This window comes from Cherax quadricarinatus, chromosome 59, assembly GCF_038502225.1.
Source record: "Cherax quadricarinatus isolate ZL_2023a chromosome 59, ASM3850222v1, whole genome shotgun sequence".
NCBI lineage: Eukaryota > Metazoa > Arthropoda > Malacostraca > Decapoda > Parastacidae > Cherax > Cherax quadricarinatus.
In genome coordinates, this window is record NC_091350.1 from 22389808 (window position 1) to 22414993 (window position 25186).

The 25186-nt window shown below is 39.6% G+C and overlaps 1 protein-coding gene across 22 annotated transcripts in view; it reads right to left on the reverse strand.

Annotated features, from left to right (window-relative positions):
• LOC128698812 (carbohydrate sulfotransferase 11) overlaps nt 1-25186 on the reverse strand; it is a 211943-nt gene that overhangs the window by 79770 nt on the left and 106987 nt on the right. For 7 of the 22 annotated variants that reach the window (XM_070097811.1, XM_070097804.1, XM_070097799.1 and 4 more), the window contains 2 exons: nt 21820-21876; nt 2118-2174 (listed from right to left, as the gene is read on the reverse strand). In XM_070097811.1, the coding sequence (XP_069953912.1) occupies nt 2118-2174; nt 21820-21876 (114 nt within the window). The remainder of the gene's footprint in view (nt 1-2117; nt 2175-21819; nt 21877-25186) is intronic. The other 15 variants (XM_070097814.1, XM_070097809.1, XM_070097803.1 and 12 more) reach the window with 5 other exon arrangements.

Consider the following 25186-nt stretch of genomic DNA (forward strand, 5'->3'; position numbering starts at 1 on the left):
CACACTAAACAATCACAATAAAGTGATGGTCACACACAACAATCACAATAAAGTGATGGTCACACTCAACAATCACAATAAAGTGATGGTCACACTCAACAATCACAATAAAGTGATGGTCACACACAACAGTCACAATAAAGTGATGGTCACACTCAACAATCACAATAAAGTGATGGTCACACTCAACAATCACATTAAAGTGATGGTCACACACACTCAACAATCACAATAAAGTGATGGTCACACTCAACAATCACAATAAAGTGATGGTCACACTCAACAATCACAATAAAGTGATGGTCACACTCAGCAATCACATTAAAGTGATGGTCACACTCAACAATCACATTAAAGTGATGGTCACACTCAACAATCACAATAAAGTGATGGTCACACTCAACAATCACAATAAAGTGATGGTCACACTCAACAATCACAATAAAGTGATGGTCACACTCAACAATCACAATAAAGTGATGGTCACACTCAACAATCACAATAAAGTGATGGTCACACTCAACAATCACAATAAAGTGATGGTCACACTCAACAAACACAATAAAGTGATGGTCACACTCAACAATCACAATAAAGTGATGGTCACACTCAACAATCACATTAAAGTGATGGTCACACTCAACAATCACATTAAAGTGATGGTCACACTCAACAATCACAATAAAGTGATGGTCACACTCAACAATCACAATAAAGTGATGGTCACACTCAACAAACACAATAAAGTGATGGTCACACTCAACAATCACAAAAAAGTGATGGTCACACTCAACAATCACATTAAAGTGATGGTCACACTCAACAATCACAATAAAGTGATGGTCACACTCAACAATCACAATAAAGTGATGGTCACACTCAACAATCACAATAAAGTGATGGTCACACTAAACAATCACAATAAAGTGATGGTCACACTAAACAATCACAATAAAGTGATGGTCACACTAAACAATCACAATAAAGTGATGGTCACACTAAACAATCACAATAAAGTGATGGTCACACTAAACAATCACAATAAAGTGATGGTCACACTAAACAATCACAATAAAGTGATGGTCACACTAAACAATCACATTAAAGTGATGGTCACACTCAACAATCACAATAAAGTGATGGTCACACTAAACAATCACATTAAAGTGATGGTCACACTCAACAATCACAATAAAGTGATGGTCACACTCAACAATCACATTAAAGTGGTCACACACACTCAACAATCACAATAAAGTGATGGTCACACTCAACAATCACAATAAAGTGATGGTCACACTCAACAACCACAATAAAGTGATGGTCACACTCAACAACCACAATAAAGTGATGGTCACACTCAACAATCACAATAAAGTGATGGTCACACTCAACAATCACATTAAAGTGGTCACACACACTCAACAATCACAATAAAGTGATGGTCACACTCAACAATCACAATAAAGTGATGGTCACACTCAACAATCACAATAAAGTGATGGTCACTCTCAACAATCACATTAAAGTGGTCACACACACTCAACAATCACAATAAAGTGATGGTCACACTCAACAATCACAATAAAGTGATGGTCACACTCAACAATCTGCTTCATCTTATGTAGTTAACAAAATATATCCTGCCCTTTTCTTCAAACTTGTTTTCAAAAAATAAAACTTCCAAATGTCCGAGGAATAAGAAATGGAACTTAAGTTTTTCAGTGCATTTCTACCTTATACTGGAAGAAACGTTATGGATATAGCAGAACTTTTATCTTTATTTTATCTTACTCTGCCCGGTAATAGGCTCTTGATCCAAGGAATTGGACTTATATTTTCTTTGAGCCTAATTGACTTAATTCCCCAGGGGCACTATGATCCGTATAAGTTTTGCGCTGTTCTTAGAATAAGCCACAATTAACTGTCCTTTTCTAAACTGCTTTATTCTAAACTCTCTTATTCTAAATTGTCTTATTCTAAACTGTCTTATTCTAAACTGAATTATTCTAACCTGTCTTATTTTAACTGTCTTTTTCTAAACTGTCTTATTCTAAACTGTTTTATTCTAAACTGTCTCGTTCTAACAAAAAAAAAAAAAAATGTTAGTTACTCACCAGATTTTTACCGGGTTTGTTGAGAGTTTTCACAGCAGCTGAGCTCCTGGTGACCTGCTGAAGATAAGTTATAATTCAGTTGAGTACTAACTTGGGTGAACTACGAGTGACTCAGTTCATTTGCTAATGACTCAGGTGAACCACTAGTATTATTATTATTATAATCAATAAGAAGCGCTAAACCACAAGGGCTATACAGCGCTGCAGGCCAGGAAGGAAGCGAGGGTATCAGGTGACAAAAAGGAGATGGATGAGTAATCGGTTACGGAGAACAGCGGGGCAGTGGATGGTGAAAGGGTAGAGGACAGCAAGAGATTGAGGTAGAAAGGGCTGAGGGGAGTGCGAAAAGTATCATCATCAGAGTTTGTGGAGTAAATCAGTCGTTGTCAAAAAGTCAATGAGAGAGTCAGGATTAAAGGAGGGTCCATCAGCAAGAAGGGAAGGTAAAGAGAGAGTAGGAGAGTGGAGACGACGTTGGAGGTAAATTCTGCGTGCTCGTTGATAGAGAGGGCAGTCTAACAGAATGTGGCTAATCGATACTGGAACTTGACACTGCTCACAGAGAGGAACAGGGTGCCTCTCCATGAGATACTCATGAGTAAGACTAGAGTGGCCAATGCGAAGGCGGGAGAGAGTTGTCTCCCAACCTCGGCACTGATGACAAGAAGACGGCCAGTAACCTATGCTCGGTTTAATAGAATGAAGTGTTACCGAGTAAAGTTGACCAACGTTGTTGCCACCGGGTGTGAAGGTGGGTAGCTATTACAAAAAAATAGTCTGGGAATGGAACACCTCTATATGAAATTCGTAGGTCATGTACTGCTGGCTGCGCAGCAGTGTCTGCCTGTTCATTGCCCTGTACGTTGACATGACCAGGGACCCAACAAAAAAGAATATCAATATCTTTATGCTTGGTAGAGATACGGCGTAGCCAAAGTTGGATACGGAGAACTAGGGGGTGAGGTGTATCAAATTTCTGTATAGCCTGTAGAGCACTAAGGGAGTCTGAGACAACCACAAATGATGACACAGGCATAGATGCAATACGAATAAGTGCTGCAAGAATGGCATACAATTCAGCAGTAAAAATGCTAGCCGAAGATTGTAAATGCCCTCGCACGACGCTGTCCGGAAACACTGTTGTGAATCCGATGCCATCTGTGTACACTGCAATGGCATGAGAATGAGAGTGGAAGTGGTCAAGAAAAAGAGAGCGGGTAGCCACCGTAGGCAGTTGGGCTTTCGAGCAAGGGAGTGAAAAAGAACAGACCCGAACAGCTGGAACTTCCCAGGGGGGTAGGGAAAAGTGAGATGCTACATGAACATATAAAGGTGGGAACTGAAGGGAAGACAAGAGCGAATGTAGGTGAAGAGAAAAGGGACAGAGCAAACAGGGGCGGCGAACAAATAAAGAATGTCTACTAATATCAGTGACCATTCTACAAATGGGAGGATTGCGGAGATCGTGAGAGCATACATAGTAGCAAAGGCAATGGGCATCACGGCGATCAGACAAGAATGGAACATTTGCTTCTGCATAGAGGCTCTCAACAGGGAAAGAGCGAAAAGCACCAAGGCATAAACGTAATCCTTGGTGATGAATGGGGTTAAGGCTAGAGAGAGTAGCAGGAGAGGCCGCTGAATAAATCTGGTCACCATAATCGAGTTTCGATAAAATGAGGGCTGAATGTAGGCGAAGCAGAGTTCAACGATCAGCTTCCCAGAAAAGATGAGCAAGGGTTTTAAGAAGGTTCAGCCGGCTGTGACAAGTTGCCTTCAGAGAGGTAATATGAGGTTTCCAGGATAGCCTACAGTCAAAGAGAAGGCCTAGAAACCTGACTATATCACGTTCAGGGATACAGGAGCCATAGAGGTACAAAGGATGATCGGAGATGACAGAGCGTCTAGTGAAAGTAATTTGGTGAGCTTTGGTACTGGAAAATTTAAACCCAATTGGCCCAATTAGAAACACGGTCGACTGCATGCTGGAGAGAAACTGTAATGAGTTGACAGTCAGCGCCTGCACAAGCAATAGCAAAGTTATCAACATAGAGTGATGACCAAATATTGGGTGGAAGAACAGAGGCCAAATCATTTATAGCAAGGAGAAAAAGTGTTGTGCTCAGAACACATCCCTGAGGGACACCTTCAGCTTGGACGAAGTCTGGGGAAAGCACATTATTGACTCGAACACGGAAATGTCTGTCAGTTAAAAAGTTCTTAAGGAAGGATGGTAGATTGCCTCGTTGGCCCAAGGAGAGGGCTTGGGCCAAAATATTATACCTCCAAGTTGTGTCATATGCCTTCTCAAGGTCAAAAAATATGGCAATAACTGAGTGATTATTCGCAAAGGCATTACGGACATACGTATCCAAGCGTAGTAAGTGGTCTATGGTAGAGCGGCCCTTACGAAAGCCATATTGACTAGTGGAGAGACTGTTGTGTGTCTCTAATACCACATTAAATGTCGATTTACCAGACGTTCCATCACTTTGCAAACTGCACTAGTAAGAGCGATGGGACGATAATGGGAAGCATCATGTCCCGTAGTACCCGGCTTGTGGAAAGGGAGAACAATGGCAGATTTCCACAGCTGGGGAAGAACTCCTTGTGACCAAATAAGATTGAAGAGGTGTAAGAGGACTACAAGGGCTGACTGATGTAAATGTTGTAACATATGAATATGAATGTCGTCAGGCCCAGCTGCCGATGATCGGCAAGCTGAGAGTGTTGCCTCCAGTTCCTGAAGTGTAAAAGGCACATTATACTGCTCTTCTCTGAGAGAAGAAAAGTCCAAGGGTACTAACTCTCTGGCAGACTTTGAGGAAAGAAACGAGGGGCATAGATGGAGTCCCCGGGAAATATGGACCAGATGAGTGCCAATTTCAATGGCAATGTCAAGAGGGTTTGCTACATCAACACCGGCGACCCGTAGAACAGGAGTCGGGTCAGGAGAGTATTTACCACTCAATTTTCTCACTTTTTTCCAGACTACACTCATAGAGGAAGCAGAGGTGATGGTGGAAACATAATCTCACCACCAAGTGCGTTTAGCATCATGGATGACACGGCAAGCAATCACACGCTTCTGCTTAAAATCAATAAGTCTCTCATCGGTTCTATTGTACCGGTACCTGCCCCATGCAGCTGCACGAGCACAAGCAGGAGACCACCAAGGCACGCGCTTCTGAGAATGCCTGCCTGAGGTTTGGGGTATAGAATGAGAAGCTGCGGTGAAAACTGACGTCAAGAAGAGGTGTAGGAGCTCATCAATGGAGGATGAAGAAGGAACCTCACTAAAAGCAGTGAGTTGTGAGTAAAGGTCCCAATTTGCCTGATCAAATTGCCAGCGAGGGCTATGGAAAGGTGGTGAATATGAAGGAGAAGTAAGAATGATTGGAAAATGATCGCTGTCATGTAAGTCCGGTAGAACAGACCAGGCGAAGTCTAGTACAGTGGAGGAAGAGCAGACCGATAGATCGATGCAAGAGAGAGTATGAGTACGAGGATCAAAATGGGTGGGAGTACCCGTATTTTAAAACATGGAGGGGGTGAAAGGCGAGAAAAGCCTCCAACTGGATGCCATGTGAGTCACAATGAGACCCCCCCCCAGCGGAAATGGTGGGCATTAAAATCGCCAAATAACAGAAGTGGTGGTGGTAAGGATGAAACAATAAAGGCAAAATATGGGATAGAAAATGCTCGAGAAGGAGAGAGATATAAAGAACAAATTGTAAACCACTTATTCAAGTGGATACAGACTGCAGTGTAATGCAGTGAGGTATGGACAAATATTTGACAGTACGGAATATCACTGAGTAGAAAAAGGGCACTTTCATTAAAGGTCCCATCTGAGAAAGGATCCGAAGAATACAATAAATTATAGCCTGAGGAAAACAGCTGAGTGTAATTTTGGTTCTTGTAAGCAAGCACCAACAGGGGAAAACCTGGAAAGCAACATCTGAAGCTCACCCCGATTACCCCTGAGGCAGCAGATATTCCACTGTAAATAGGCCATGATTGCCAATGAAGAAAATACCAAGAATCCATAGGGAAGGGCACCTACGGACTAGAGGGGTTAGAAAAGTCAATGTGCAGTGGCATCGGAAGACGTTCAAGCAGCGAAGGAATGGAGCGTTGCAAAGAATGGAGTTGTAGAGATGGAGGAGAGGGAAGAGAAGGAACAGGAGGTGGATCAGTGTCCATTGAAGGTTTAGTCTCTGCAATATATTCTGAAATGGCTTCAAGTGTTTCTGAATTGAAAGACATATGGGAGACAATATTTGAGGTAGAAGGAGGAGGGTGAGTAAAGATTGGGACAGTAATGGACCGTACCAAAGTAGAGGGGGATGAAAGAGTGTAGGGGACCGGAGAAGTGTGGGAGGGGACAGAAGAGGCAGAAACCTGGGAGGTGGCAGAAGAGGGAGAAACTTGGGAGGGGATGGGGATGGAAGGCATAGTACGAGGAGGAGGGTGAACCTCCACACTTGTAATAGAGCCAGAGAGAGGGGAAGAACTAGGCACAGAGACTGGAAAGGTAAAAAAACGGAGGCGGAAGAAGGGAAGGAGGGGGCAAAGAATATTTGAGCAATGGGGATTTTTTGGATTTCTGAGAAGTAGAGGGGCGATTGGTATAAGGTGTCGTATGAGGTCTTGTCGATACTGGGGCTTGTGAGGAAGGATGCAAAGATGTGAGAACAGACTGAGGTGTTGTAGTAGGGACATCAGAGCCCAGGACAGCAAAAGAATTAGATACCGGAGTGGCTATGGGAGGAGTAACCACAGAGGAGGCTGCAGAAGATGGGACCCCAGAAGTGGGGGACGTTTTGAAACACGAGAATAAGAAACACAGGGTAGTCTCCCTTTGAGGCAGAGATGAGAAACTGCCATAGCATAAGGGAGACCTTCTGCCTCTTTGAGGCAATGGATTTCAAGCTCATTTAAGTAGACTTGGCAATGGTGAGAGTACGAAGGGTGAGCCTCATGACAATTAAGGCAAGAGGGAGGTCGACTGCAAGACGTATTAGAATGGTCTTCGGCACCACAGACTGGGCATTCAGCTATAGATCTGCAATATTTTGCTGGGTGACCAAAATGCCAGCAATTTCTACACTGTTGCGGTGTAGGGATCACCTTTCAAACTTGTAATCGATGTCCTGCGACATAAGCAGAGGATGGGAGTTCATGGCTGTCGAAAATTAATCGAGACACATTGCAAGGGTATTGTCTCTGCCCGTGGGCAGGAAGGACATAAGTGTCTACTTTAAGGATTGGGAGATCCTGGAGTTCCAGCTGTTCAAGAATGTCATTGCCACATGTCTGGAAATTCTGTTGGACTATGGTATGGGGCAGAATGACAGTACCACTACAAGAATTGAGAGAAAGATGTTTTTCAATAGTGATAGGAGTAGTATCGATATGTGAAAGGAGAGAAAGATCATGAGCTTGGGTAGCATTCTGGACAGTGACGATGCCCGTACCACTCTTGAGAGTATGTAATGAAATATCTCTACCAACATGGTGCAGGAGCGCTTTGCCAATACTATGGTCAGAAAGATAGGCAGAAGAAGAAGTCAGTCTTAAAGTAAAGAATTTAGTCCATTGTGTGGTCCGAAACTGAGCATGGAGAGGGAGTGCATGACGTGTCGGTCTTTTCCGAGTAGAATGGGAAGGTAATGAAGTAACATCATCAGGAGATTGTCGTTGGCATTTAGGAGTGGGACTGGAGTTGGTCCGTCGTGAAACGGGCAGGCGATTTGAAAATTGCCGCATCGTAGAGGGAGAGGCTGGAAGCATAGTCAAAGGAGAGTGGAGGTCAGACAAATCGAAGGAGTCAGTCAAAGCCCCAGTACCTGAAGCAGGTGAGGAAACAGCACCAGTAATAGGTACAGGGGTATCAGGGGTGTCTGAAGAGTGGTCAAAAAACGAGACAGGGTCAGAATGAGGTGCGGTATCAAGTAGGGGCCCAGGGGTAGGAGGTTCATGGATTGGGAACTCCATGGTTAGGTTACTTCTTGTCTTTTTGTTTTTAAGAAAAAAAAAGAAAGAAGAAAAGAAAATAAAAATAAAAAAAGAATAAAAAAAGGGGGGAGTGAGGAGGAATAGTTCCTAGGAGGAATGAAAGGGCCGGAAATCTCCCTCCGCTCCGAAGAGGACCTCAGAACCACAAGTAGCGCAGATGCAGCATGGAAGCCGTGCCATACCCTACCCTTCATGCCCGTAAACCAGCAATCCAGGAGAGCAACTTCACATCTGCCGAGCTACCTCGGTGGACAAAAGAGAAGGCGGCCGGATATCCACCACAAAGCATACCTCCTTCGGCAGCCACCCCCAGAATCTGAAAGGCATCTTCCAGAGATATACCCATCACCCGAAAGACACCTAAAACCACCCCCCAGGATACCAGAGAGGGATTGGGACATCTCCAGGTGATCCAGATTCCACGGCAAACTACATCACCTCCAAGAACCTCAACAGAATGGGATGGACACCGGTACCCTTCCCCCTACCTAGGAACCAGCATGCCTGTGGGAAGAATCCTACAGGCCAAAAATAGGAAAGGGAATAAGGGAGGGACAGGGAGGAGAAGGAGGAAAGGGAAAAGGGAGGGTAGGGAGGATGGGATAGGGAAAGGGGGATTGGGGGGTAATTAGGTTCTGTGGAAAATTGCATTTATCTGAATGTATCATGATGTACATAACAATAAATGAACATAGATAATTATTATTTATCAGTTAGACAAGTAGGAATTTGGGACACCTAGGTCGCAAAAATTGTCCCCCTTCGATACCTACCACTGTCATATCCACAAGTTGCTCTGGACCTATTACTTACAAATAAAAAATACATCACCAGGAATGCTGGTAAATATATAAATTTGTGGACTGTATATTAAATTAATAAATAATTATATATATATATATATATATATATATATATATATATATATATATATATATATATATATATATATATATATATATATATATATACATTTACATAACAGAAGGAGAATATCTTAAAGTCACTCACCAATTTGACTGGAGACCAAGTTGTATCATACTCAGAAAACCCCCCTGTCTACATTTATGATAATAATACTGGCCAGAACTATAAACATAATATAGACATAACTAAGCTGGGGTTCCTGGAGCTGTCTTGTCCAGTCGCCTGATATCTCAAGTTATGCAGGACTGCACATCCAACAATTTCGCCTCCTATTTGAGAGGTGTCAGCCTAATTTTAACCTCTAGAGCACGAAAAATTCTTCCCATTACACTAACGTTCTGTTCAATTCAAACAACAATGGCGACTGTCCCTTCTCCCCAGGCTCAGTTTCCCATTTTCTATGACATAAATGTTATTAAATACAGTATGGTCATCTATATACATATAAATACTGAATTTCTGGAAAATATACACAGTATTTTCCACAGGTTCAGTCTGAGGAAGGAGACCGACAGGTCTAATTCCTCAGACCAAGAGCCTCTTCACCACGACAATGAGCCCCCATTGAATAGGGAACCACTAGTGGCTCAGATGAATTATTCGTTACTCAGTTCAGCTACTAGTGACTTAGTTCAACTGCCAGTGACTCAGTTCAACTACCAGTGACTCAGTTAAACTACAAGAGACTCAGTTCAACTACCAGTGACTCAATTCAACTACTATTGACTCAGTTAAACTACCAGCGACTCAATTCAACTACCAGTGACTCAGTTCAACTACTAGTGACTCAGGCGAAGCTCTAGCAATTATAGTAAATTACGACTACGTTGATTAATTATTCAGATGATTTATTAGTGATTCAAGAAAAATTACTAGTGGCTCTAGTCAATATTGCTTAAGGTGAACAACTAGTGACTCAGGTAAATCACTAGCGACACTACTGAACCACTAAAATGACTAAACTGACTTCAAAAGTAACTCACTTGTCTCGTGAAGGAAATCATCTGACTGAAGCATAACAGTAAAGTGCACACTGTTCTGAAGTGTTAATAGAGTGATGACAATACTGTAATTCCCAGCCTTCTGTGTGACTCTTCTGATGTGACTACATTGTTTGTCCTTTTCCACAACTCGCTATCATAAAATTTGTTGACTGGACGTGGCACTATGGTGGCGGGCGCAGAAAGATGGTGTCAAATTAAGCGCGAAAAGTGGGGTAGCCAATGTCTCCAGCTGTCACTGGTTTATTCGTGCTGCATTCAGTGATTTGCGAAGAACTCGGTAGCTCGGATGGTAGCACACTCAGTTCAGACACTGAGGTCTGTGGTTCGATCCCTGGTATGCGTTCAAACATTAGGGGGTGTTTCTTTAAGACACCTACTGTCCCTGTTCACTTAGCAGCAAGTAGAAACATGGATGTTAGTCGACTGGTGTAGGTCGCATAATGGGGACAAAATTAACCTAAATCCCCGAAATGTTCTGCATAACCAGGGGGCTGTCTATATTGTATATCATTGACCTCAGCTAATTCTGTATAAGTTGTACCTGAAGAAATACAGATTGTTGTTATTATTAAGGTGCCATATTCCCAGTCTCAGCAGGTGTAGGAAGAGGAGTATGTGGGGAATTATTAATCAGGTGATAGTACTTGTGGAAAATTACATTTACCTGGATGAATCTCATTACATACATACAAGTAAATGGTAACAAAGATAATTATTATTTATCAAAGTTACAGAGGCAAGTAGGAATTTTTAGGACACCTAGGTCCTCCTTCGATACCTACCATCTATCTCTCCACAAGTTGCTCTAGACCTATATTAATTGCAAATGAAATGTCCATACACACCAGGAATTTTGGTAAAATTATTATAATTTTTGTGGACTGTATATTAAAATTAATAAATGATTACATATACACATTTATATAACAGAAGGAGAATTTATAATCATAACACTCACCAATTTGTCTGGAGATTACTGTTTATCATATTCAAAAACCTCCCTCTAGCTAAATTTATGATGATAATACTGGCCAGAATTGCAAACATAATTTAGATAGCTTATCTGAGGTTCCTGGAGCTGTCCTGTACATCGATTTAATGCTCAAATTATGCAGAAATGCACATCCAACAATTTCGGCTTCTATTTGAGAGGTGTAAGCCTAATGTAATCTCTAGAGCAATGAAAATTCTTCTTATTTTCACTAACGTTTTCTTGGCTCATTCAAAAACATGGCGACTTATCCCTGCTCATCCACGCAGGCACCGAGCTTCCCATTTTTTATAATATAATTTTTATTAAATACAATATAGGCCATCAATTTACATATAAAACACTGTATTTCCGGAAAATACCTACAGTATTTTCCACACTGCGGCCGGGCAGAGTTTGTTGCTAAATGACTCAAATTGCTCATTTGGCAATGGTGGAGGACGTGGGTACATATAGGATCTGGCTTCCACACGGCGACATATTACTCAAGATTTAATCCCCCTTTTTACACTTTGCCATCCTCGTGGAATCCAGAAAGTTTCCCTAATACAATTTAAGGTATCTTGTACCCCAAAATGCATTACATTTTTATGGGCATTTAAAACAATTAAATTTGTTAGATGATGAGTTTTGGGCAGTAAGATAGGGTGTTTAGCATAATCACCCAATTCAGCTTTTTGTAACCTACCTCTGCACCAAATTACATTGTTCTCTAAATACAGCCCTAATTTCTCTATTATGGAACCTTTCACAATTTTACCTTCCATCATCAATTTAATCTCATTTCCATAGATTTCTTCCTGTACCCTCTTTATCCAATATTCAAGAGGATGTGAAAACTTAAATGAAATATTCATCTTGTTTAGAAGTTTAAACATCAACTTAGTTACATTGATTAGTGTGGGTAAAGAAGAATACCTATTTATATCAATGGCTAAGGAAGGACAAACTATTGGAGTGGTGGTCACAGTAATTTCAACAGGAGCAATATACGCCTTTTGTACAGGCCAATTAGCTTTATTTACTAACCAGCTCGGCCCTTTAAACCATGATACAGCATTTACAAATTTAGCATAAGGTAAACCTCGAGACACGAAATCAGCTGGATTCTCCTCACCAGGTATATGATTCAATGTTAACATATGCTGACCCAAACTATTATACTTCTCTTGCATCTGATTAATTTCAGCGACTCTGTTTTGTACGTACACAATTTTACTGTTTCCATTACGAATCCATTGTAAGGATACCTCATTATCAGACCAAATTACAGTGTCGCTAATATTTATCTCCTGCAACTTATTTCTTATATAATTAGCTAATTTGATACCTACATAAATGGCTGTTAATTCCAACTGAGGTAAGGTATGTGATTTAATTGGAAACACTTTAGCCTTAGACATAACAAGAGAAATAACACTATTACATTGAAGGTAAGCAACTGCTCTATATGCCAATTTTGAAGCATCACAAAAAATGTGGAGTATATTTTTCCCATCTGGATTGGCCACCTGGCGTGGGAACTCCAACATTGGAATTTTTTCATAATCACCAATTAATTCATCCCACCTGTTAATGAATTCCTCAGGTAGAGTTTCATCCCAAGCACATTTAAGTTTCCATGCTTCTTGTATTAATAATTTTCCTCTTATAGTAAGGGGTGACACTAATCCTAGTGGATCAAAACATTTAGAAACTTCAGCAAGCAAAACTCTCTTAGTTAATTTACTGGGCATACTGTAATTATTAGGTTTTAACATTAACAAATCTCTCTTAGTATCCCAAGTTAATCCCAATACATTACTACATTTTGGCACTTCATCTCCAGGGTAATATTTACTTATTTTGTCCTTTAATTTGGACGAATTACTATTCCATTCCCCCAGAGGCATATTTGCCCTTTGCATTATTTTATTAGCCTCTCCATAAGTCATTAAGAGTTCCTCTTCAGTTGACGTCACACCCAGGAAATTGTCCACATAAAATTGTTTGCTCATTACTTTACTCAATGGACTTCCTATACGTCGCTTGAAGTAGGAACAGACTGGATGTAGCATAAAATAATACACTCCTAAAGCGAAAGGTTTTCAGAGGGCTAAGTGGGTCACTAGGATTCTCAGGCCATAAGAAGCGGGTACAATCCTGGTCAGCCTCTTGTAAACCCACTCTTAGGAAAGCTTTACTTATGTCAGCCGTAAAGGCATAATTCTTCATCCTGAAATTTAATAGGATATCTCCTAATTTTTCCATCAATTTAAACAGTCATTTAAACTAGGTACATTTTTGTTACTCCTGGCACTACAATTAAACACAATCCTCAGAGGAGTGGTCTTAGAATCCTTCTTCACTCCGTGATGTGGCAAATAGTGACCATAAATTTTGGCTTGTTCAGGAGGTACCTCTTCTATAAATTTATTAATTAATTGTTCAGTAATTATATCATTATAGGCAGTCAACAATTCTGGTGTCTTACTCAGTTTGCGGAGCTGAGCCTTTAATTGTCCATTTGCCATTCTGTAATTAGCGGGCATTTCTGGATGGTTCAGTCTCCACGGAAGTCGTGCCCAGCATTGTCCAGATTCAAATTTTACATCTCTCAGGTATTGTTCCTGAGTAAAAGAATCGTCTGGACTTTCTTCATTTACATTTATTCCAATGCTGTCTAATTCCCACAATTTATGCACTGGCTCAACACCATCCTCTATGGAAGAATAATACTGGGCATGACTTCATGAGTAAGACACACAGTTATAGTATTTACAGTTTCCTCTAGTCATGCATTATTATTACGAGGAATCCTCCTGCAGTCTTCAAAAGGGTGACACCACATTTCTTTACCATACCCTTTACAGAGGAGGCATAATAGTCACTACCTATCAAAATATTTATTGGGCCTACAGAATCATCACTTACACCAGAAGGTGCTAAATTTACATTATGTGAAAGTCTTTCTGTAGCTTTACTAAGCCCTGTTGTGGATATTTTCTCTGGAAGTCTATCTACAATTACTGCATTAACACGTTTTTTCTCATTGCCTAACCTGACAGTTACATAAACAGTGTCATACAATTGAGCCCTTTTATCTGAGAGAAAACCAGATAATTTTAGAGTTGTAGGATCTCCCATCTGTACTTTCATACCATCAAGACATTTACGTTTTATGAAAGTACGCTGGTATCCCTGGTCTAATAATGCAGTTACATTTTTTTATTTATGCCTATTATTATAAATTTTTACCTGTAACGCAGATAAGGCTACTTCAGCAAAACCATCATTATTAACATTAGCAGCAATTTTTACATTAACCACTGTTGTGTCTGGATTGTCAACATTATCATTATTATCAGCATTATCATACAGACCCTTACACATGACTATATGGTGTCTTCCTTTGTGACATTGATAACAGTTGTTTAATTTGGCATGACAATCCTTTACATTGTGATTACCTAGACCTCTGATACATCTGCCAAGTTCATCCAATCTTTCAACTTTATCATTCCATGAATTGTATGCATTGCGATTCTTAGAAAAATGAGTACCCTTGCAGAAAAGACAATCTCTCTTTTCTTTGACTGGTTTCTTATTAACTGGGCTACCCTTTGGAGGGTACTTATTCTTCTTACCTTTTGGAGAATCATTATTTCTGATTCTTGCTACTTGATATGCACCTATGTAACTCTTTTTGGAAATTAATTTTGATTATTACCATTGGGACAATATTTCCCTTTGTGAACCTTGACAGATACCTCAGAGTTATCATGTGTTGCATCTTTAAAATGAGTTGGTTGGCTGGTCTGCAACTGAACAATTAAATCTTGTAGACCTAGTCTTATTTCCCCCAGACCAAAATAACCCATGTGATACTTGTTCGAGAGTCATTCAAGTGTTTTATAGTTTAATTTATTCTGTACTATGGCACTCAATAACCAGTCTGACTCCTTCAGATTATATTTATTACTTAAAGTTTTGAGAGTGCTCTCCAGTTTAACTTTAAACTGCTGTAAACCTTTGTAAGTATGATCTGGAGATTTTAAACTAACAATGATATTCACTAGATCCAACCTACTTTGTTCTATATTACCATAAGTGACCTTCAACAAGTCAACTGCTTCCTTGTAAGAGTCATCTACATTGGGAAAGGCTTGTATGAGTATGTGAGCATCTCCTCTTACCTGTCCTTTGAGGTAAAATAATTTAGTTACACAGGCTAGGTCACTCCTGTCATGCACAGCTGCTTTAAAAATTGACCAAAACTCCTCCCAGTTTTCTCCAGGATTAAATACAGGTAAACATAATTCTGGGAGTTTTGGCAAAGACATCTTATTTGTTGGAGCAGACTGATTAACTGCTTGGTTTACACATTTTAATTTATTCAAGGCCTGACTTTTACAAGAATCTTTTCTTCTAATTCATAATACTGATTAATTATGAGATCTACTTCAGTCTCACCTACACAGTTTGCTAACAAATCTCCTTCATATTTGTTGTAATATAATTTTTATCAATCATATCTATTCCCCAAAGCATCTAAATACAATTTTAAATCATCAGTATTCACAGTTCCTTGATTCATTAATTCCAAACACTTATTGTATGCTTTTGTTACATGCTCTTTTCTAGCCTGTAGTGATGCTTTTTTTGCTCTATATTCAATATGTTTGTCTTCTACATTAATTTTCTCATTTTCAGCCATGATGCAATGTGTTAAATTCAACTTAATTAATAACACTGATTATGTACTAATTTATGCACTTCATAAAGGTAAATATTAGAGCTTACCTTTGAATGAATCCTAGCTACACTTGAGCTTAGCAATTACATGTAAGAAAATTATAATATAAATTTTAAATACACATTAATAATTTTAGCTACACTTGAGCTTAGTAATTACACATGTAAGAAAATTATTATATAAATTTTAAATACACATTAATATAAACCTTAGCCAGACTTGGCTTATCCTTGCCAGACTTGGCTTAGCAAAAATTAATATAAATCTTTGCCAGACTTGGCTGAGCAAACTTAATATTATAATAATTATAATCCACTACACATTTAGTAAATTTGTGGACCTAACATCCACCTCCTTCTGTCATTTCACATATTATTATTAAGTAATTAATTCACTAATTAATGACTTCACTAATTACCTCCGGTCCAAACAAGGACCAATGGGCAACTAAATTTGTGGAAAATTACATTTACCTGGATGAATCTCATTACATGCATACAAGCACACAAATAACCCACACATAAAAGAGAAACTTACGACGACGTTTCGGTCCGACTTGTCGGACCGAAACGTCGTCGTATATATGGACTGTATATATGTCGTATATATGGACTGTATATTAAAATTAATAAATGATTGCATATACACATTTATATAACAGAAGGAGAATTTATAATCATAACACTCACCAATTTGTCTGGAGATTACTGTGTATCATATTCAAAAACCTCCCTCTAACTAAATTTATGATGATAATACTGGCCAGAATTACAAACATAATTTAGATAGCTTATCTGAGGTTCCTGGAGCTGTCCTGTACATCGATTTAATGCTCTAATTATGCATAAATGCACATCCAACAATTTTGGCTCCTATTTGAGAGGTGTAAGCCCAATATAACCTCTAGAGCGTCGAAAATTCTTCTTATTTTCACTAACTTTTTCTTGGCTCGTTCAAAAACATGGCGACTCTCCCTGCTTGTCCGTGCAGGCGCCGAGATTCCCATTTTTTATAATATAATTTTTATTAAATACAATATAGGCCATCAATTTACATATAAAATACTGTATTTCCGGAAAATACATACAGTATTTTCCACAGTACTACCCAAATGCTGTCATTTGAGAATTACATAGCATCAAAAGCTAAATCTGAGGGAAAGTTCATCTACAGCCACTTAAGACAGACGACAACTTTGAAAGACCAGGTAATGAAGCTGACGAAGGAAGGAGCTCACTTGGAATTACCAGTAACTCTGTGAGAAGCTGAATGAAATACATAAGGAGGTATTCCTAGTGGAATCAGGAACATTACCAAAAAGCCAAATAGAGTCCACCGACGAACACTGGACACAATGCACACGCCGGAAGGTGAGGTGAAGGTACTACCTAGGAAGCTAGACAACAGGACCAGAAACATCATTCTGTAAGTTCTCTGAAAAGGAGCAGAGGAGCTGCGCGAACCACTAGAAGCCATCTATAGAGCGTCATTTGAGAAAAGGTAGCTGCCAGAAGTCTGGAAAACAGTGAATATAGTCCCAATATTAAAAAAGGAGCAGAGAGGTGTCATTGAATTACAGGCCAGCGTCACTAACAATAATAATGTGTAAGGTCATGAAGATTATCAGGAGAAGAACAGTGGAGCACCTGTTAAGCGTTGGTTACATAAACAACTTCCAGCATAGTTTTTGTGATGTAAATCCTTGAAGAGAGGAGGGGGAGGAAGGGAGAGAGAGAGAAAGAGAGAGAGAGAGAGAGAGAGAGAGAGAGAGAGAGAGAGAGAGAGATATGGATAGACTATGTTTTTTGATTGCAAGAAAGCACTCGACACAGTTCACTCCTTAAGAGACTATCAGCAAAGCTAGACGAGAAGAATGAAGAAACGAATTGATAGGAGTTATAAAAAAAAACACTAAAATGCATCAAGAAATACTTAACGGGAAGGAAGCAGTGAGGTAATGTCTGGGAAGAGATGATATAAAGGGCAAGTGTGATTTTTGTCGTGTATATATAAACGACATTTCAGAGTAAATCGAATCAGAGGTGTACCTTTTCGCAGATATGAAATCAATGAAGTGAACACAAACAGGAACAGACCAAGGAAGATTAGAAATGGATGTAGACAAGCTGGCAAGTAGCATGCTCCTTGCAGAAATTTTGTATCTCATGCCAAGCCTCGATTCCTGTGCACTTGAGTTTGGTCAGGCCTCATTCCTCTGCTGACCTTCACTCCGATAAACAGCTGCCTCTCCTAGATCTGGCTCTGGCTTCCTCTACACGATGTGCCTGGTGTTACCGCTTAGCAAATAAACCTCCTGCAGTCAGTCGTGCCTTTGCCTCTACCTCGCTCTGCTACACATCACATCAGCTACTAAGGTAATCATTTTCAAGGCACGTACAAGGTGGAGTGTTCAGTCAAGAGCTCGAACAATTAGTCCAACAGTAAGATAGGACACGCACAGCAGGAGTGAACCTAGTAGTGATCAGCAGATAGGTGGAGGCCAGGCGCTGAGACTCGACCTGACAATAATAATTAGGTGAGTGGCTTCAGTCACAGTTTCAAGCTATTGTCGTGTTCACTGATGGTTCCAAATTCCCAGATAATATTAGATTAATCCAAGGACATTAGCACAAGTCAGCCAGCATTTTCACAATGGATATATACATTATTACTCATTGTTATCATACACAGTGTAACTATGTTCGCCTTGTTAATCCTTGTTGTTGACAAACAACGTATATGGCCACAAGTCTTGTGTATTTACTGGTACATAATAAAGACCCAATACAAATGAATCGGTGATAAAGTGAATTTTACAGGCATTTCAGTTTTTTAAGCTTATTTTTATGCTTTAACACAAATATTTTCATGCTGGAGCTTAATAAGAAAAGGGAACAACTAGTGTAGCGAGAGTGATATAACTGAGGATGGAGAGACACACACAGCTGACCAACTTTCAGTATGGTAACCTGATGATAAATTAGACACATGTGCAACTCTTGGGTATCTTTATTGAGGAAACGTTTCGCCACACAGTGGCTTCATCAGTCCATACGTAGGAGAAACTTGAAGAACAGAAGAATGAGGTAATCAGTCCCTCAACCTTGAGTCGATGTGTTCAGTCCATCAATCTTGAAAATGGTAACCTGATGCTAATGTACATGTATGGCTCGTGTTAAATGACTCGTGTAATATATTTATAATGTACTGAAATTATGTTAATGACTAGATAGTCAGCATCGCCACCGTTGATCCAAATAACATTAATATTCATAGTGATGGTCACACACTCAACAATCACCTTAATATTCATAGTGATGGTCACACACTCAACAATCACCTTAATATTCATAGTGATGGTCACACACTCAACAATCACCTTAATATTCATAGTGATGGTCACACACTCAACAATCACCTTAATATTCATAGTGGTCACACACTCAACAATCACATTAGTATTCATAGTGATGGTCACACACTCAACAATCACATTAATATTTACAGTGATGGTTACACGCTCATCAATCACATTAATATTCATAGTGATGGTCACACACTCATCAATCACATTAATATTCACAGTGAAGGTCACACTCAACTATCACATTAATATTCATAGAGAAGGTCACACACTCATCAATCACATTAATATTCAGTGATGGAAACACACTCATAAATCACATCAATATTCATAGTGATGGTCACACACTCAACAATCATGTTGACATTCATAGTGATAGTTACACTCTCAACAATCATATTAATATTCATAGTGATGGTCACACTCTCAACAATCACATTAATATTTACAGTGATGGTTACACACTCAACAATCACATTAATATTCATAGTGATGGTCACACACTCAACAATCATGTTGACATTCATAGTGATGGTTACACTCACAACAATCGCATTAATATTTATAGTGATGGTCACACACTCAACACTAACATTAAAGTGATGGTCACACACTCAACAATCACAGTAAAGTGATGGTCACACTCAACAATCACAATAAAATGATCGTCACACTCAACAATTACAAAGTGATGGTCACACACACCCAACAGTCATATTGAAGTGATGGTCACACTCAACAATCACAATAAAATGATCGTCACACTCAACAATCACAAAGTGATGGACACACACTCAACAGTCATATTGAAGTGATTGTCACACTCAACAATCACAACAAAGTGATGGTCACACTCAACAATCACAATAAAGTGATGGTCACACTCAACAATCACAATAAAGTGATGGTCACACTCAACAATCACAATAAAGTGATGGTCACACACATTCAACAATCACAAAGTGATGGTCACACACTCAACAGTCATATTGAAGTGATTGTCACACTCAACAATCACAATAAAGTGATTGTCACACTCAACAATCGCAATAAAGTGATGGTCACACTCAACAATCACAATAAAGTGATGGTCACACTCAACAATCACAATAAAGTGATGGTCACACACATTCAACAATCACAAAGTGATGGTCACACACTCAACAATCACATTAAAGTGATGGTCACACACACTCAACATTCACAATAAAGTGATGGTCACACTCATCAATCACAATAAAGTGATGGTCACACTCAACAATCACATTAAAGTGATGGTCACACTCAGCAATCACAATAAAGTGATGGTCACACTCAACAACCACAATAAAGTGATGGTCACACTCAACAATCACAATAAAGTGATGGTCACACTCAACAACCACAATAAAGTGATGGTCACACTCAATCACATTAAAGTGGTCACACACACTCAAGAATCACAATAAAGTGATGGTCACACTCAACAACCACAATAAAGTGATGGTCACACTCAACAATCACAATAAAGTGATGGTCACACTCAACAATCACATTAAAGTGGTCACACACACTCAACAATCACAATAAAGTGATGGTCACACTCAACAATCACATTAAAGTGGTCACACACACTCAACAATCACAATAAAGTGATGGTCACACTCAACAATCACAATAAAGTGATGGTCACACTCAACAATCACATTAAAGTGGTCACACACACTCAGCAATCACAATAAAGTGATGGTCACACTCAACAATCACAATAAAGTGATGGTCACACTCAACAATCACATTAAAGTGGTCACACACACTCAACAATCACAATAAAGTGATGGTCACACTCAACAATCACAATAAAGTGATGGTCACACTCAACAATCACATTAAAGTGGTCACACACACTCAACAATCACAATAAAGTGATGGTCACACTCAACAATCACAATAAAGTGATGGTCACACTCAACAATCACATTAAAGTGGTCACACACACTCAACAATCACAATAAAGTGATGGTCACACTCAACAACCACAATAAAGTGATGGTCACACTCAACAATCACAATAAAGTGATGGTCACACTCAACAATCACATTAAAGTGGTCACACACACTCAACAATCACAATAAAGTGATGGTCACACTCAACAACCACAATAAAGTGATGGTCACACTCAACAATCACAATAAAGTGGTCACACACACTCAACAATCACAATAAAGTGATGGTCACACACACTCAACAATCACAATAAAGTGATGGTCACACTCAACAATCACAATAAAGTGATGGTCACACTCAACAATCACAATAAAGTGATGGTCACACTCAACAATCACAATAAAGTGATGGTCACACTCAACAATCTGCTTCATCTTATGTAGTTAACAAAATATGTTCTGCCCTTTTCTTCAAACTTGTTTTCAAAAAATAAAACTTCCAAATGTCCGAGGAATAAGAAACGGAACATAACTTTCATTCTAAACTGTATTATTCTAAATTGTCTTATTCTAAACTGTTTTATTCTAAAAAGTTTTATTATAACTGCCTTATTATAAATTGTTTCATTCTAAACAGTTTTATTCTGAATTGTTTTATTCTCAACTGTTTTATTCTAAATTGTTTTATTCCAGACTGTCTCACTGTAACATAACAAACATTGTTAGTGACTCACCAGATTTTTACCGGGTTTGTTGAAAGTTTTCACAGCAGCTGAGCTCCTGGTGACCTGCTGAAGATAAGTTATAACTCAGTTGACTACTGACTTAGGTGGGTTACCAGAGACTCAGTTCATTTACTAAAGACTCAGGTGAGCCAGTAGTAGCTCACGTGAATTATTAGTGACTCAGATCAACTACCAACGACTTAGTTCGACTAAAAGTGACTCAGTTCAACTACCAGTGTCTCAGTTCATCTAGCAGTGACTCATTTCAACTGCTAGTGAATCAGTTCAACTACCAGTGACTCAGTTGAACTACTACTGACTCAGTTCAACTACCAGTGACTCACTTCAACTACCAGTGACTCAGTTCAACTACTAGTGACTCCGTTAAACTACTAGTGGCTCAGTTCATCTATAAGGAACTCAGTTCAACTACAAGCGACTCAGTTCAACTACCAGTGGCTCACTTCAACTACTAGTGACTCAGTTCAACTACTAGTGACTCCGTTAAACTACCAGTGACTCAGTTCAACTACTAGTGACTCAGTTAAGCTACTAGTGACTCAATTCAACTACTAATGAAACATTTCAATTACTAGTGACTCAGTTCGTCTACCAGTGACTCATTTCAACTACTAGTGACTCAGTTCAATTTTCAGTGACTCAATTCAACTAACAGTGACTCATTTCAACTACTAGTGACTCAACTGAACTACCAGTTACTCAGCTCAATTACTAATGACTGTTAAACTAATGAATCTGTTCATTTACCAGTGACTCAGTTCAACTACCAGTGACTTAGTTCAACTCTCAGTGACTCAGTTCAACTGTAAGTGACTCAGTTTTACTACTAGTGACTCAGTAAAACTACCAATGACTCACTTCAACTACCAGTGACTCAGTTCAACTAATGAATCTGTTGATTTACCAGTGACTCAGTGCAACTACCAGTGACTTAGTTTAACTTTCAGTGACTCAGTTCAACTGTCAGTGACTCAGTTTTACTACTAGTGACTCAGTAAAACTACCAGTGACTCACTTTAACTACCAGTGACTCAGTTCAACTAATGAATCTGTTGATTTACCAGTGACTCAGTTCAACTACCAGTGACTTAGTTTAACTTTCAGTGACTCAGTTCAACTGTCAGTGACTCAGTTTTACTACTAGTGACTCAGTAAAACTACCAGTGACTCACTTCAACTACCAGTGACTCAGTTCAATTACTAGTAACTCAGTTCAGCTACTAGTGACTCATTTCTACTACCAGTGACTCAAGTCAACTACTAGGGATTTTGTTCAATTAGCAGTGACTCAGTTCAACTACCAGTGACTCAGATCAACTACCAATGATTCACTTCAACTACCAGTGACTCAGTTCCACTTCTAGTGACTCAGTTAAATTACTATTGATTCAGTTCAACTAATAGTGGATCAGTTTAACTACTAATTACTCAGTTCAACCACTAGTTGAAGATTGAGACACTTATGCAGCATATGGGAATCTTTATTCAGGAAACGTTTCGCCGCACAGTGGCTTCATCAGTCCAATACAAAGAGGAAGGTGTAAGGAGAGGAGGAGAATGAGGTAATCAGTCCCTCAACCTGGAGTCGATGTGTTCAGTCCATCAATCTTGTAGAAAGTACGGTTTTTCAAACTATTCATCACAACTGTCAGACACTGCAGCATCATGGGATCTTGTTACAAAGAATTCTTCAACACTTGTTCAACCTTTGGACGAAGACCTACTTCGACTAGTGGATGGTACCACTATGATCCCGCCTCCACCTGCTTCACCTCACCTCACTACAGTATATAAGCCACGTCTACGGCCCTATGCTGTACTTTCTACAAGATTGATGGACTGAACACATCGACTCCAGGTTGAGGGACTGATCACCTCACACTCCTCCTCTCCTTACACCTTCCTCTTTGTATTGGACTGATGAAGCCACTGTGTGGCGAAACGTTTCCTGAATAAAGATTCCCATATGCTGCATAAGTGTCTCAATCTTCAACTTGTCGGTTTTTCAAACCATTCATCACATCTCAACCACTAGTGACTCAGTTGAACTGCTAGTGACTCATTTCAGCAATCAGTGACTCAGTTCAACTACTTCTGACTCAGTTCAACTACCAATGAGTCAGTTCAACTATTTGTGCCTCAGTTCAAAAATCAGTGACTCCGTTCAGCTGCAAGTGACTCAGTTCAACTATCAGTGAATCAGTTCAACTACCAGTGACTCAGTTCAACTACTAGTGACTCAGGCGAAACTCTAGTGATTATGGTAAATTACTTACGGCTATGTTGATTAATTTTTCAGATGATTTTTTAGTGTTTCAGCTAAATTACTAGTGACATCACATTAAAGTGATGGTCAGTCTCAACGATCACATTAAAGTGACGGTCACTCTCAACAATCACATTAAAGGGGTGATCACACACTCAGAATCCCATTAAATTGATGGTCACTAAATAACAAAAAAGGCACAACACCGTGACTGGAACGATATACAAATAACCCGCACATAAAAGAGAGAAGCTTACGATGACGTTTCGGTCCGACTTGGACCATTGACAAAGTCACACTAACCAGAGGTGGAGCAGGACGGCTATATATAGGCAGGAAGAGGTGGTGGTAGTAGTAGTAGTAGTAGTACAAGAATTGTATATAATACCGACAAGATGAAATTAAGACACATGCACAACACCCGGGCATCCCCATCGTAGACGTTTCGCCATCCAGCCATCATAGCCATCCTATTGACTGGTCTTCTGCTAAAACTGTCTTCCCTACTTCCAACTCGAACAGTCGCCGTCTAGTTGAATCCTCTCTAATACACAACTTTCCTTGTATGAGCCTTAGTCCTGGCTTCGTCTCTGTAGATGCCTTGTAAAATGCTCCAAACTTCAGAACACCCGTGACTTAACCTGAATCCTCATTTTTTCTTTTTCTTTTTCTTCTTCTTCCTCTTCCCCTTTCCTCTTTCCTTTTCTCCTCTGGGTTGTCTTTCTCTCTCCTGTCTCGTGTTTCTGTTCCTTCTTCATTTATTTCACCACTTTCCCTTTCACGCACCTCTGTGCGCTTGCTCTCCCTCTGTGGGCATCTAGCTCTCTTGCAGTGCTCCCCTTCCTTTGTATTTGACTGGCTCGTCTTCCTTATTTCCCACTTCTACCACCACCACTACTACTACCTCTTCTTCTACTACTACTACAACTACTGATGAAATTGAGACACATGTGCGGCGTCTGGTTGTCTTTGTTGTGGACGTTTCGCCATCCAGTGGCTGGCTGGATGGCGAAACGTCTACGATGGGGATGCCCGGGTGTTGTGCATGTGTCTTAATTTCATCTTGTCGGTATTATATACAATTCTTGT